General features: G+C 37.5%; 1 protein-coding gene across 19 annotated transcripts in view; it reads right to left on the bottom strand.

Annotated features, from left to right (window-relative positions):
• Positions 1-4,288: 4,288 nt before the first annotated feature.
• LOC101155390 (calcium-activated potassium channel subunit alpha-1a) overlaps positions 4,289-13,884 on the bottom strand; it is an 81,385-nt gene continuing 71,789 nt past the window's right edge. For 11 of the 19 annotated variants that reach the window (XM_023949848.2, XM_078937233.1, XM_078937232.1 and 8 more), the window contains 6 exons: positions 12,989-13,119; positions 12,241-12,435; positions 10,229-10,347; positions 9,891-10,112; positions 6,917-6,945; positions 4,289-6,156 (listed from right to left, as the gene is read on the bottom strand). In XM_023949848.2, the coding sequence (XP_023805616.1) occupies positions 6,005-6,156; positions 6,917-6,945; positions 9,891-10,112; positions 10,229-10,347; positions 12,241-12,435; positions 12,989-13,119 (848 nt within the window). In that variant the 3' untranslated portion in view covers positions 4,289-6,004. The remainder of the gene's footprint in view (positions 6,157-6,916; positions 6,946-9,890; positions 10,113-10,228; positions 10,348-12,240; positions 12,436-12,988; positions 13,120-13,884) is intronic. The other 8 variants (XM_078937234.1, XM_078937235.1, XM_023949863.2 and 5 more) reach the window with 2 other exon arrangements.

Genomic DNA, 13,884 nt, shown 5'->3' with positions numbered 1-13,884 from the left:
ACGAAAACGTAATTCCAAAAAAATGAAACGCAATAAAACTGAAACATTTTGGAAAACAAAGATAATTTCCAGAAATCAAAAGGAAATGGTAAAAAAGGAAAACCGGAAAGCACATCACTTTAAAGGATGATGATAATGATCGCTTCATGGCAATTTTTTTAAATTTTTATAGATATTTTAATATTTAGAAATTACTTTTGTTTTTCGGAAATGGTTTTTCCTCTTATTTATGAAAACCAGGAAAGGTAGGTACTACAGGACATCGGTGATTGGATGATGACATTTTTTTATAATTTCATACTAAAGTTGCTTGGCATGAAGCGATACTGGATATGCTTCTGATTAATCATAAAACTTATTATGTGGACATTGAAGATGCGTATGAAAAAAACCTTAATGTCAAACATCATCATCGAATCAGTGATGTCCCACAGAACGTTTTTCTGGTTTCTTATTGTATTTCATTTTTTTTAACATTTCATTTTGATTTCTGGAAATTTCTTTTGTTTTCTGAGTTGTTTCATTTTCATTTTGTTTCATTTTTTGGGAATTTTGATTTGGTTTCTGGAGTTATTTTTATTGTGAATCTTTATATGTATATTGCATCAAATGATTTGTGTGACTTGCACTTCAGAACCACCACAGTAAACCCTGAAAATCAGAAGAAAAATACTGGAAATATTTTATCAAATAAAATGGAAAATGCTGAAAGAATATTTTAGAATTGAAAAATTAAAAATGTCAAAAATGAAAAAAACTAATTTTTTAAAAAGCTGCAAACACAATAGAATATCAAAATACTTATTTCCTAACATGTGCCTGACAATTTTTAATTCAACTTTGTTGCATCAAAGCAAGGATTCTACTTTTTGAAGAAAGATATTTCTTACTTTTAACATAAAAATAGCCGAGAGCAATGATTTATGCATGCATGAAAAGATACAAAAGCAGGCCAATGTTGACCTTTACAGTCAACATAAAGGGTCAGTGTGGTAACTGTGCCTTTCAGGCAAATTGCCTCCCAGTTGTAGTGATCTATCACTGCAGCAGACATGAAATTCTTATCTTTTTTTGCCATTTGACTTTTACGTTCTATGGTTGAAGTTTTGAAGACACATACCCTCCACTTCGCAAACAGGTCACATTGAACCAACTGTATTTAAAAAAGAGGCAAATGATATTGTAGTTTGTGAAATGTGAAGCCTGGAGAATCTTTAGCTTTGTTTTCAATTTTGGTTCACATCTCTGCTCTCCTGCACTCCTTCATTTCTGTATCAAAGGGTAAACTAATGCAAAATGTATATGGCCCTTGGCACAGAGGAGGGTTGTGTGGCTCACTACAGAAAGAAGTGCGCTAAAAGCTTGAAACATCTGTGTAAACACATGGCTTTTTTCCAGCCATGTAGACAATGTTCTCATAGCCTTAAGATAGATGTCCTAGGAAATTTATCTAGCCCTGGGGCAACGCTGGAATGGCTTTGAACATCTGAAAACACTGAGCTTCAAGCAATATCCACTCTCAATATTCTGTCCGAAGAATTCAACAAATGACTTTTATTTGCTTTTCCTGGCTTTGCATCGATTTCAGGGCAACAAGGCGGAAATCTTTTGAACAATTATAACATAAGGCCCAAGGATCTTCTCAGTCTTTAGATATTCATGATGCAAAGGTATCATCATTTTCTTTCTTTCATGTTGTGTTGAAATCGAATTTGTTTGTTTAAAGTTTTGAAAAGAGTGGGAGACAACCAAGAGAGAACTGTCCCCCTTTGTTGTTCTTTAATTCTGTTAATAGCCCAAGGTAAAGATTTATCTGCTCTTGTCAATTTACCTCAGCCTTAATATAAAGCACCAAGGTCACTTTTTTCCTTGCCTGGCCCACAGGATTAAATTGTCATGTCCCTCTAATAGGCAGCACAGGGAATCATTAGTCCAGCTCAGCTGCCTGACTGATAGGCATTTCAGTCCAATCATGGGAGTGTGCTGCCACAGGCCAGCAAGTATTGACACTTTGTCAGGACGGAGAGGGGACGCCTTAATCAGCCAGGACACTCTCAACATTGATTTGACAAGCTGCTATAATGACCCCTTGTTTTGGTAAAGGATCACAGTTTATCCAGGCTGGCACTCGTGCACTGGGAGTGCTGCATTGTCATGGAAACTATTATCACTGGTGCGCCTGGGCGAGAGCGGTCCTCAGAGGCCACAGTGGATATAAAACCATTTGAACAATTTTCAAGATGTGGAGTGAAATCCACTACCTTCTATTATTTCAGTGTCAGGGCAGCAAAGATCAAATGTATGTAACAGCAAGACTCCGTTTCTATGTGCAGGCGGGCTCTATGGAGCTGTAGTCTGTGATTAACATCAGACTGCAAATGGTTTATTTTCTTACATTTAGGATATAAAATCTAAATATCACTACATTCTTAGCTGAACATGTTTTTTCTAACAGAATTTGTTCATCTATGATTTCCTTTGTACGTTTTTTTGGTTAGAAATAAAAAAATTGCTGCATATCTCAAATACAAAAGATAAAAAGTGGCAGTTGTAGTTCATGCTCTTAGTGTAAATATACCAGTTTAATATTAATGGAATGTTGAATGAGCTTGATCACAAATTAACAAAAACACACTGACTGACTTTGCAGGCATGTCACCAAACATGTCACACCTGATTAGTGTTCAGATTGACACTTGAACACAGCATCATGTGATAGTGGCTTTATAACCAAAACACCCATCAAAGAGAACACATTGTGAGGGAAGTTTTGTCTTGGGGCACTCAAAGATTTAGGCTAAAGTCTAAAGCTAATTTCGGAATGAAATAAAATGTTGTTCTTTTTCTTTTAACTACACTGTCATAGAATTTTTATAAACCTTCCAATGACCAGTTTAGAGGTGTCGCCCCCTGTTGGCCACAAAAACAATGAACTTGTGAGACACTTTTGATTGGTCTTGTGCTATGTTTGCACGGGCCTCAACAACACACGTTCAAGCAACCACTTTCAAAGAAAAGTTTAAAAGGCAAGTAATGCAAGGTTTGGGCTTCCGCGTGAAAAAACCCTCACGTTCGCCATCCATACACAAGACTGTTTCAGGCTCTCTGTACAAACATGTGGCCATTGAACGCGTGTTGAAAATGTCATGTCCTTTTAATTTATGGAAGTGCAAACCCTTTGAAACTTGACCATGAAGGAGAAATTAATAATTGTGGTTTGTGCCGGGACGGAATTCAATGGCACTAAGTCTGTCACGGGGAGGGGGGCTCGAGAGCAGGTAGGACCCAGATGCAGAGACGGGAGGCAAACGGTTAAACAAACAGGATAACCAAACAAAACAAAACTCACTGTGGCGTGGCATGAAACATGGAAATGACAGTCTGGGACGAAGAGGCATGAAGACGTTACATGGACGAGACGTTACGACGTTAATGGACCAGCACAAGAGGAAGGGAGAGAAACTCAAGGAAGTAAAACTCAAAAACATGACAAGACAGGAAACCTTTCAAAATAAAACAGGAAACAGAACTCAAACATGACAGACCAAAACGGAAAGCAAAAACCAATACAAAAGAAACTCCAACCATGACAAAGTCTTTCATATATCGGAATAGAGCTGTGAAAGAAAAAGCCTGGAGCAATAGTCTTGAGATTTGCACCGCTTCAACATTTCACACCAAGCTGGTGATGACAGACTTGTGCTAATGTTGGGTAACAACAGTCCAGTGTGAACACCACAAGCTAAACGTTACGTTCTTGAACGTGCCTCACATGCCTGTGTGACTGTAGCATTACTTTTCAGACATGAAAAATGCATTTTGGCCACTAATGAGTCATTACATGAATGTGCATAAACAGAAGAAACAAAGTTATTTCTTCTATAATGTGAAGGCAACATGTGCTTGTCTGCTAAGAAAAGGTGACACAGCCGCTGGCAGGACGATCAGGAAAATCACATCCTCTCTGTAAGGTGTTAGACTGTAAATATTATTGGCATGCTGACAGTCTCCCACAGAGCTGCTGTGTGTAAAATCGTTAACAAGCAACATGATGGGCTCTCTCTGTCCCCAAGGTGAGAATGTGGAGTGTTTTTATCAGCCATTATCCAGAGGGTAGCAGGAGGTGTCCTGTGTCATTTGATCTGTCTGGCAATCAGAAACTGCTTGGTGTGGTGTGTATATAGTTTCTCTTTATAAAAAAAAAAAAAAAAAAAAAAAAAAACTCTCAAAATATAAGTATAACCTACTATCTTCTTATTTTTACACATTAATAAAGAGCCAGGAGACATTCTGTAGAACACGATACATCTGCTTTTAACTTGTGAAAATACAAAACAAAATCATGTAAAATTTATGTACAAGCCCATTTGTACAAGATGATAAACTGCAATTATTGTGTATTACAACATAAATATTAGCTTAGGACAATCAAGGTATTGAGAAGTCACCGTGTTTAGAAAAAAGAAATGCACAAAATAGTTTATAGTCATCTGCAAAGCTTAATGTCTCTTGACCCCCATCCAACAAGAACACACAACAGAGATACTTTACATAAACCTCTACAGATTTACATAAGAATGCATTGCTTGATTTAATTTTGGTGGATGTTTCAAAGATAGTATTAAGACTTTCGGATGAATTACCACGTGTGGTTACTTCCAGGAAAAAAACAAAACAATAAAAATAGCTTTTTGTCGAGAAAAATCAAAACAAGAAGCCTCTTTTCGCAGCAGTGGGTCTTGGTGGAGTCCTCCAGCGGCTTCAGCACTGCCTGGCACATTACTGGCACTGAGAGATGAGCATTGATGTTTTCTGTGCCAGTAAAAATGTCGCAACCATTTTTTTTCCTTTACAAGACCTAAGTTTTAATGCATGACTACTTTTTTTTTTGTTTCTTCTCTTTTCTCCAACCCGAATCCTGAAATAAAGTGACAAAAGTGCCAATATAGCTATGTTCCATTATTAAAATAAGACATGATCTATATGAACCACCCTTTGCATACATTGCATGTACACTGAAACACAAAATTGCAGATGGTTTACAAACACAAAGCAGTTGATTACGCACGAACAACAAAATTTATGATAGAGCTGTTTTTTTAGCATCTCCAAAAAAATAATAACAATTAGTGAATATGGCATTAAGATTGGTCATGGAGTACATTCAAGTTGCCTCATGACCTCCAAGACAATCCTGTGTCAGGCAGTGCTTATAGCCAAAGGAGGACTTTAAGGTGCCCACCTCATGCGATATGTGGCTTTCACATTCAATTGCTTACAGACTTAAAAGATGGTGCATGTTTCACACTATTTTGCTTTGCTGAATGGTGCCTTATTTAAATAACTTCTCAAAACAGCTCTATCATATTTGGCTACAAATTAAAAGTGAGAGAGAAAAAGCAGTACAATTCTTTTAACTGAAAGATTTTTTTGGGATCTTAGATATTGCAACAAAAAAGATATAAAATAGCAAAGGCTTACTTACATAAGACAAAGAAAGATAGAGATAAGGCTGGAACCAAATGCCGTTCAAACATGGGCACTGGCCGTCATAACTATCACAAATGTTGTGAATTAGCTCAAAATGGCAAAGAAATCAGCAACAATGCCATTGTGGTTGGGGTGGGGTTGCAGCTGGATGCAGAATTTACATTAAACTGTACAGATTAACTCTGCAGTGCAGGGTAAATATTATACAGTTGAATTTGTTGTTCGCAGACAGCTAAAAAGGCAACTTTTACATTTGCGAGTCTCCCCTTTGAATAATAACAGCAGTAAATGCTTCCCAACTCAAGTGACCCTCATTCCCCAAAAGGAAACAGAAAAAATTATGGAGTCTGGTCACTGCCAAAGAGAAGTAGATTAAACTAATAGCGTAGCAGTACAAACTGGATTGTCTTTGATTTGGAGACACTGAATAGACGCATAGGTTGAAGAAGTGAACAAGTTGGTAAAATGTGACGTTGAGTTGGGGATTTGTCCCGTTACGGTGGGCTGTGAGACGTCAACACTCGTCCTCTGCTTCTCTGATGGGTGGAATCAAGCTGCTTGTGGATTTATTGTGACTTTTTTGGTTGACGGCGAGAGTGTTCACGGGCTTCAGCTGCATGGTCCTCAGGTGGGTATCGTCTGGCTCATCTGTAAACCATGTCTTTTCTGAGAAAGAGCCACAATCATGCAGAGACAAAGAGGAGGGGCCATCAGACAGGGAATACTTCATGGATGTCAACTTTTAGATTCATTTCTATAAATATCCTGTTTAATCATGCTGTGCTGTTGTGTCAGCATGCATTCCAACACTAAAACTAACATGAGAAACTGATAAAACTCTTTAACCCTTGTGCTATCTTAGATGACCCCACCTTTACATTGACGTGTTCTCCCTACCATGACAAAGGTGGATAAAGGTGGAAAGATTTCATGAAATCCATGGACACCAGTGAAGATCACAAATCCTTGAAGAAAAAAGGTTCAGAGCACTGTCTAGTGGGTCTAGATGACCCAACTCCCAATGGTAAAGTGCCTAGGATAGCACAAGGGCTAAACAATGATCCCCTTATCTTTTCCTTGCTTTTATGCCGAGCTGTGAAGAAGAAAATGAATACTTTGAATACTACTGGTGAAACGTTCACTTGTTAATGTCCAATGATCATGCATTTTCATCCACTTAACTTCAAAATAAGGAAATTATTTTGAATAACTTCAAATTGGCATTAGAAAACGCCGCACATTATGTGATACAGAGTAAAGAAGCATCAAATCATTCAGTTGCAAACATACGTCGTACGTTTAGACCCAAAGTGAGGTGTGCTGTACGACCATGCGGTCCTGATGCAGGTGAAACAGCTACGTTCTCATTCAAATGGTTGAGATCAGTGCATTAGTTCACATCATGCAGGCTCATTCACTTCCATACCTTGGCTTATTCTATTCATCCTTGTTGCACTTTGGAAAAAAAAACAGCAGTACACTATATGTAAGCTAATTGGGAAGTGGGACAGTTAATAACAAAAAAAACTGCAAAGAATGATGGTCAGAAGCTCTAAATGAAGGTGCATCGTCTAAATGGATGAATGTGGAGTAAGGAAAAATGAATTATGTCGGAAAGTTCTCATAATGTTGTTATGCAACTAGCTCCACTTGCTCTTGTAAGGCCGCCATTCTGTTTTCATGCCTACAGCTAAAGCAGGTTAAAAAAGAAAGTCAAAACCCAAAGAACATCATGCAGCAAGCAGCCAGATGGGTTTTAGACAACACATATTCATGACTCAACCAACAGACGATGAGCTAAGATGACCAACGCTGCTTTGGTATTTCATGACATGTTAAAATATAGCAGCAGACTTTTTTATTGTCAAACAAATCATTTAAACATAGAAAAAGATACATAAAAATATTTCCATTTTAGATGAACTCAGAAAGAGATGAGGAATCTAACCAACAAAGAGTGTGCATTTACTTAATATTAAACCTCTATGAAACTATTAAATTAACCCTGTGGTAATGTGAAGATCCAAATGTGGCTAATAAGTAAAACACTTAAATTATTAGGGGTGCTATTTACAGTAGTCAGAATTTTTGGATGCCCCCTGGAATCATAAAAAAATCAATTTAAAGATAATTGGAAGAAAAACAGAAGTCAACTTCTAGATCAAAGTATCTGGAGCTGCAACCTGCTGATTTCCAAACCAACTTCCAGATGTTTAATCTTGTTCATTCTCTTTTTTGTTTGAAATCACATGTTTTTATGTTTTTGAACAATCCAAGAACTTTTGCTATTTGAGACCTTCCTGTCTCTGGGTGGACACTCTACCACAAAGCCACTAAGCTGGTTAACTATTTGCTGATGGAGTCCCTGTTTGCACAGGGAATCATCAAATCAACCGACTGTTACAACTATGTGTTCACTGATGGAGGATTTCAACCAGATGTTACAAAAAAAGACCAAAAGTAACAACAACATAGAAAAAAATGCAGATTTATTAAACACTAAGTCGTTTTATTTACATAAGGAACGCGTTTTGATGGTTTTTGATTCGATTTGATAATTTTATTAGAATTCTTTTTTAAAGGTGACATGTTTACGTAGGCTTTTTTTTTACTCACATTAAAATGTAAACTTCTAAAAATTGTACTTTAAAAGTTGCAGATCAAATACACCAAGATTCACTTTTAAAAGAGTCTAAGAATTAGAAGTTTTAACAGAGCACAATGAGGAATGTAGAGACTTTAAAATAATCAAAATCTATTTTTAAAGACAAAAAATGCAGCAAAGTTAGGGCCTTAGCTGTTTGTTGCCCCAAAGGGGATTTATATTAGAACCTGTTGGGTTATTTGGTGTACGACTGTGTCAAATCTATAAATCAATCCTAGACCTTTAGAACATCTGTTGATGTTTTCAACCTCTGCTGTAAATTTCCTTCAACTAGAGCTGTAAAGTATTCTATTGGATGGATTTACTTTGTTTTGATATCATTTTTTTAAGATAAAGAGGTACAGCTGCAGCCAATACAGGATGTATACATGCATTTCTTTTAATATCTGGTCCCCTTGCATTTATAGTACGTGGCTTTATAAGTCAACATTTTTGTAGATAATGTTCCCTCATTTTTTGCTAAACATTTACTAATTGCAGCAATATTTAGAAATACCTGCCAAAAATGAATCAAACATTTTCCAGCAACTATTAAAACTTATTTTTAAAGAATGCATTATTTTTGTCTGTATTACAGGTATATGATCTTATATCTGTGCTTTTACAAAATGAGTTATTACTCAATTTTAAATTTTTTGACTACCCCTCAGTAAATCTTCCCGAAATAATACTGTGAAATTGGAACTCTCACTTTATTAACAGTCTTTTTTTTTTTTTTAATGCACAGGATATACATTCAACAAACATTTATTTTAACTGATAAAATAAAAAATATATATTTTTTTGCAAATCAGGAATGCAAAATTCTATGCTTTAATAATGTGATTCTTGCAATGAAGGTGATCAATAATGGATGAAATAGTGCAATATCAGCTGGAAAGTGTAAAGAACCAAATTAAAGTTAGGAGCAAGGAAGCCAGGGTGAGCAGGAAGCTGCGGTGGTTTTCTTATTCTGACCTGTTCAACGATCAGTTCACCTCAACAGGAAAAACAGAAAAAACAGCTGCATTCTTTAAACCACAATCGAAGTGACAAACACATTCAGACAAACACATATACTGTATTTCCTCCAATAAAAAACAGGATTTATCCAAAAGCAGACCCCTATAATAGAAAATGGTGTGTTCCAAAATTATAGACCCCAAAAAAAAAAAAAATCGACATAGAAGTAGAGAAAAGGAAACAAAAAATGTATATTTGTTGCAATGTGTGCATCTTTTTTTCTTAGGTGGCCAGTTCTTTTATTTTATTTAAAAGGAATATGAATTTTCATGCAGTTATCCTGGCTCTAACAAAGCCTTCACTAAAACATCTCCAATAGTACTGTCAACCTTCATGGCACACTGTGGACTCTCACTGGCATCCTCTGGAAAAGCCAACACTGTTTATTGCAGCTGCAGACAAAAATTAGACAAACTTTGCAACGCTTATTGCAATCAACCGTCCAAGTGATTAAGGGACTTCCTGTATTCATATGGAAAGGCATGCATGCTGTTTAGGTGTTTCAGGTTGAAGTTCAAGGCATTGGTTTCTATGGTGACAGCAGAAATTATAAATAAAAACCTGGCTTTGATAAACTCCTGGAAAGTTTAAGTCAGTTTAGGTAAATGAAGGCTTCACCCTTTCTTTTAGGAAATACAAAACATCCTATTCATTCTGGATTCTGCTAAAAAAAAAAAAAACACAAGACAGGCGCTGCTCACAGACAGTCAGAAAACTTTAGAGGGGCACATACTTTTGTTTGTCTCTTGAGTCCCTGTTTTTGATCCGGCTGGTGCGGTTGGTGGTTGGGATAGAGTGTACGGAGGAGCTTTTTTTGCTTGAAGAATGTGAAGAATGAGAAGAGTGGGAAAGGCTGGTTCGAGATTGGCCGGCGTTGTGATCAAACTGCATCAGGCAGAATATCAGGTCCGAGGGTACCAGCTCGAATGCATACGGCGGATTAGTTATGACATACCTGAAGGAGAGACAAACCAGTGAGGCTGTAAATCAATATTCTATTATTCGCTTCTCTTTTGGTTTGCTCATTTTTCCTGTCATCTTCAGTTTGAGCATCTCAGAAAACATACTCACCGTTTCGTACATTGGCTCTGTGCGTTTAGATGTGCATCTCGGAGTCGGTAAATGCCGAAACAAAGCATATTGTAGGTTTTAAGGGCTTTACAAAACAGGTCACCATAACAACCACCATCCTGCAAAACAGCAACAGAGACAGCAACATAGTTGGATGACAAAAAATGACATCCAAAACCATCAAAAAGATCTGACTCAGATGGGTCCAGAAGTTAATACAGGTGTATCATTTTGGTAGTCAAGGGAACTCTGTTCACCTGTGAAGAGAATGTTAAAAAGGGTTCACACTTTATTTAGTTTGATTTTCTTTCACACACTGTTCACCCAAGAGCAAACCAAAGACTCAATTTGACTAAACAAGGAGGCAAAAAAAGATATACAAATACAACAGATACTTATTTGGAGACAAGATTGCCTAAAATAAGCTTTAACTAGAAAGTGATAGTAAGAATAAAACTATCCAGCTAGTTCTCTCACTATTTTATGCTGATTAGCACCATCTTTACTGATTAGACATGTAAAAACCTTTAAAGGATTTGTGGTTTTTTTATAATATCTTAGGCCCTTTATTCACTTCTTAAAAACAAATTCAATATCCTTAGAGCTTTGCATTCTTTTTATAAAAACACCAAATAAAGTTGTTTAAAAGGTGAAGAAATTATTTGAAATAAGGTAAAGAGATATGAATTTATTTTCATTCAATTCATTAAATGGTTTGTCTACGTTAAACCCATTAACACCTTTTAGTGCAAATATGCACCAAACCACTTTGGGTCCAAATTTACTTTAATTTGAGATCTACTTGAAAGCAAAAACATGTCTGATTGTTTTATAGCTCAAAAAAAATGTAGGTGTCAAGGGGCTAAATTATTTTAGTTTTTACACTCAAAAGGCACAAATACCACTAAATCTGTCTTCTGCATTTTTCATTTGTCTAGAATAGTCCATTTGTGTTTTCAGTGTTGCTGATCCACACCAGGGGGCACTTTAAAGTGAAGGGAGACTTGCTCACAAACTCAAGTGCAGAACAAACAAACCATTTTAATAATGCTCTTTTTAGTCTCTAGTTTTTTGTTTTTTTTTTAGCTGTAAATAAATGATAAGAATATAATAGACATGTCTGTTTCAAAATCTTCCATGGTGTGATGCAGACAGTTTGGCCTAAATATACAATGAGGTCAGATCTGATATCAGTGGTAGGGAAATGTCTCTCGGTGAAAATGTACTTAAAGATCTGAACCCAAGGAAGAAACATCTAGACAGAACTGGCCTTTGAGGGAATAATGGTGAGTCACCGAGTCTGTTTATTTTATCTTATTCAAATTTGTTTGAAATATCCTTTTTTTTTTTTACTTCCAAAGTATCCATTAAATAGATGGAATAGAGGTTGGCATTTTTTGGGTTGCCTAATCTTTATCACTGGTCTTGAACATAAAGTAGCGAGCTGAGAACCCTTTTTGTTATAAAGAAATGACTGAAAATTCAGAACAAAAGGCTGATGTTTTAAGTTAAGAGACAGCAACTGTGACTAATGCATTTCTGTCCATTTAGAATTTTAGCACTTTATGCAGCACTAAATGTTGTAGAAAGATCTAACTGGGTTTTAGAATAGATTGCAAAAAGAAAAAATGTTAAATATATTATAAAACAGAAAGAACCATAGCGGTTCAGCATTTTCCTCATTCTGAAGAGTTTTTGTTGCAGATTGTTTTGTTTGGTAAAAAGGACTTGGAATACAGGTGCCCTTGCAGTCCTTGTGCCAACTATTTACTATCACTATGTACTGACATTTGCTGTCGTTTTTTCTTTAAGATTTTGTCATTTTTAGCTTACATTTGTGGTATTGGTACTTGAATGTGTTTGTCACAAAATATTGACAGAATGTCAAAGAATTTGTCTGCTTGTTAAGAAAAACCCGCTTCTTCTAGATGAGATACTGCAGCCGTAACCTTGTTTCCATCTGTCCTTCCACTAAAGGCCTCATCCCTTGGGTGAAAAGGCCACTCACTTACCCCAAGGTCAGCAAAGGGCCCGTCGTACAAGGCCAGCTGTGCCACACGACACCTGTCCCTGTTCGCCAGCGTCTGGGGCGTGCTGTAGCCTCCCTTCAATGCATTCTCCTCTGCCAGTAACCCTTCCAGCTCTGGCGTTGCACCACCCGTAACCAGGGTCCGGATCAAGGTGAGGATATTATCATTGAAGTATGTCTGTAAAGCAGAAAGGGTAAATCTATAAGAAAATGTCACTCAAATTACAACTGAACCTTTTTTAACCGTCAGTCTGGCTAAGGGGAAGGCCATAGTTCAACTCTACTATGTCTAGGTGAGGAATGATAAGGAGCTCATTCACAAATCAGCCCTTCTGTCCGGTGCTGTGCACTGTAGTTTGTGCCTTGCTGATTTTAACAAAAGAGAAATGTCTGCCCTTTTCCTTGCACTGCAGTCTCTTGTCTCCCTCTGCTTGTACAGCAAAGTGACATCTCCCTTGGCTGCTGACAGCACTATTGACTGAGATGATGGATGAGAGGCTGTCCATTAGGTAGCATTACCTTTGTCTGCACTGAAGCACACTTGAAGGCAGCTTTGTTCTAACCTTACTCACACAGAAAGCCAGACAAATTAAGTCATCAAATCCACTACAAGTGCAAGCCATGTCATTCATTGTTTCAACAGGAATACCTTTGTTAGGCGTGGTGTCGGGGCTCCGCTACATGTTTTTGATCATCAAATTGACATGTTAACTAAATTCCTTTTGACTCACAGCGCTCATTAACGAGTCCAGCACGCTGACTGCGAAGGCCGTCCCGCAGGCGAAAGGCTGAGTGAGGTACAACTCTGTGTCTGGATCGTCGTCGTCATCTTGGTCCAGGAACTGAACGTTGGAGTCGTTAACTGTGAGGGCAAACAAACATTTCATGAATAATTCAAACTCAGCTTGTATTCGAACCTCATGAACTCGCTTTTGACCTGGAGAAGCATGGATCAGGCAAATGCTTTATTCAAGTGCGCAGGAGGACAGAAGCATACAGTGGGTGGGCGGAGCAGGCGGCAGCAGCAGATATGGACTGTATTAGGAGTGGGTTTGCCACATTCACTAATTTTCTGGCATTAATATGCAGAAAAGTTGTCTCACTGTTGACTTTAGACAATTAATTCAGCATGTAAGCCATGCAGCAAACCTGTCCAATTCCGTATCCAGGCCATTCATGCACAAATGAAACCATGCATACTGTCAAAGTTTCAACCCAGGTGCAGTATCCATTACTTTAAGTTGCTAATATTTTTCCTTAAAATCCAATACAGAACCTCCAGTGGCTTGTCCTTTCATGCCTGCTCAAACGCCCTTGCAGCCCCAGTGTTCTTTAAAGAAGAGCGCAAAAACGCATGCAGGAGTTGGAGGAATAATGACAAAAAATTACGTCGGACAACCACTTCTTTTTAAGAGTACAGAAGAGAAAAGCGCCAGTCATGTTGACAGGGCTGAGATGAAAGAAGAGCATGGGCCAGAGAGTTTGATCCGACTGAAGATGCTGTGAAAACAGCCACAAGGACTTCTGAGGGATCAAAGGCATTATAATCCTTAGAAAAATAAAAGAGAGAAATTTTGCTTTGAGATAAGGGGGCCAAAACAGGACAGGCAATTTCAACCAGAACCAA

The sequence above is a fragment of the Oryzias latipes genome, chromosome 19, assembly GCF_053564925.1.
Source record: "Oryzias latipes strain Hd-rR chromosome 19, Olatipes_Hd-rR_3.1".
Taxonomy (NCBI): domain Eukaryota; kingdom Metazoa; phylum Chordata; class Actinopteri; order Beloniformes; family Adrianichthyidae; genus Oryzias; species Oryzias latipes.
Note: the sequence above shows the minus strand (reverse complement) of the source record. Positions and strands in the feature narration are given on the sequence as shown.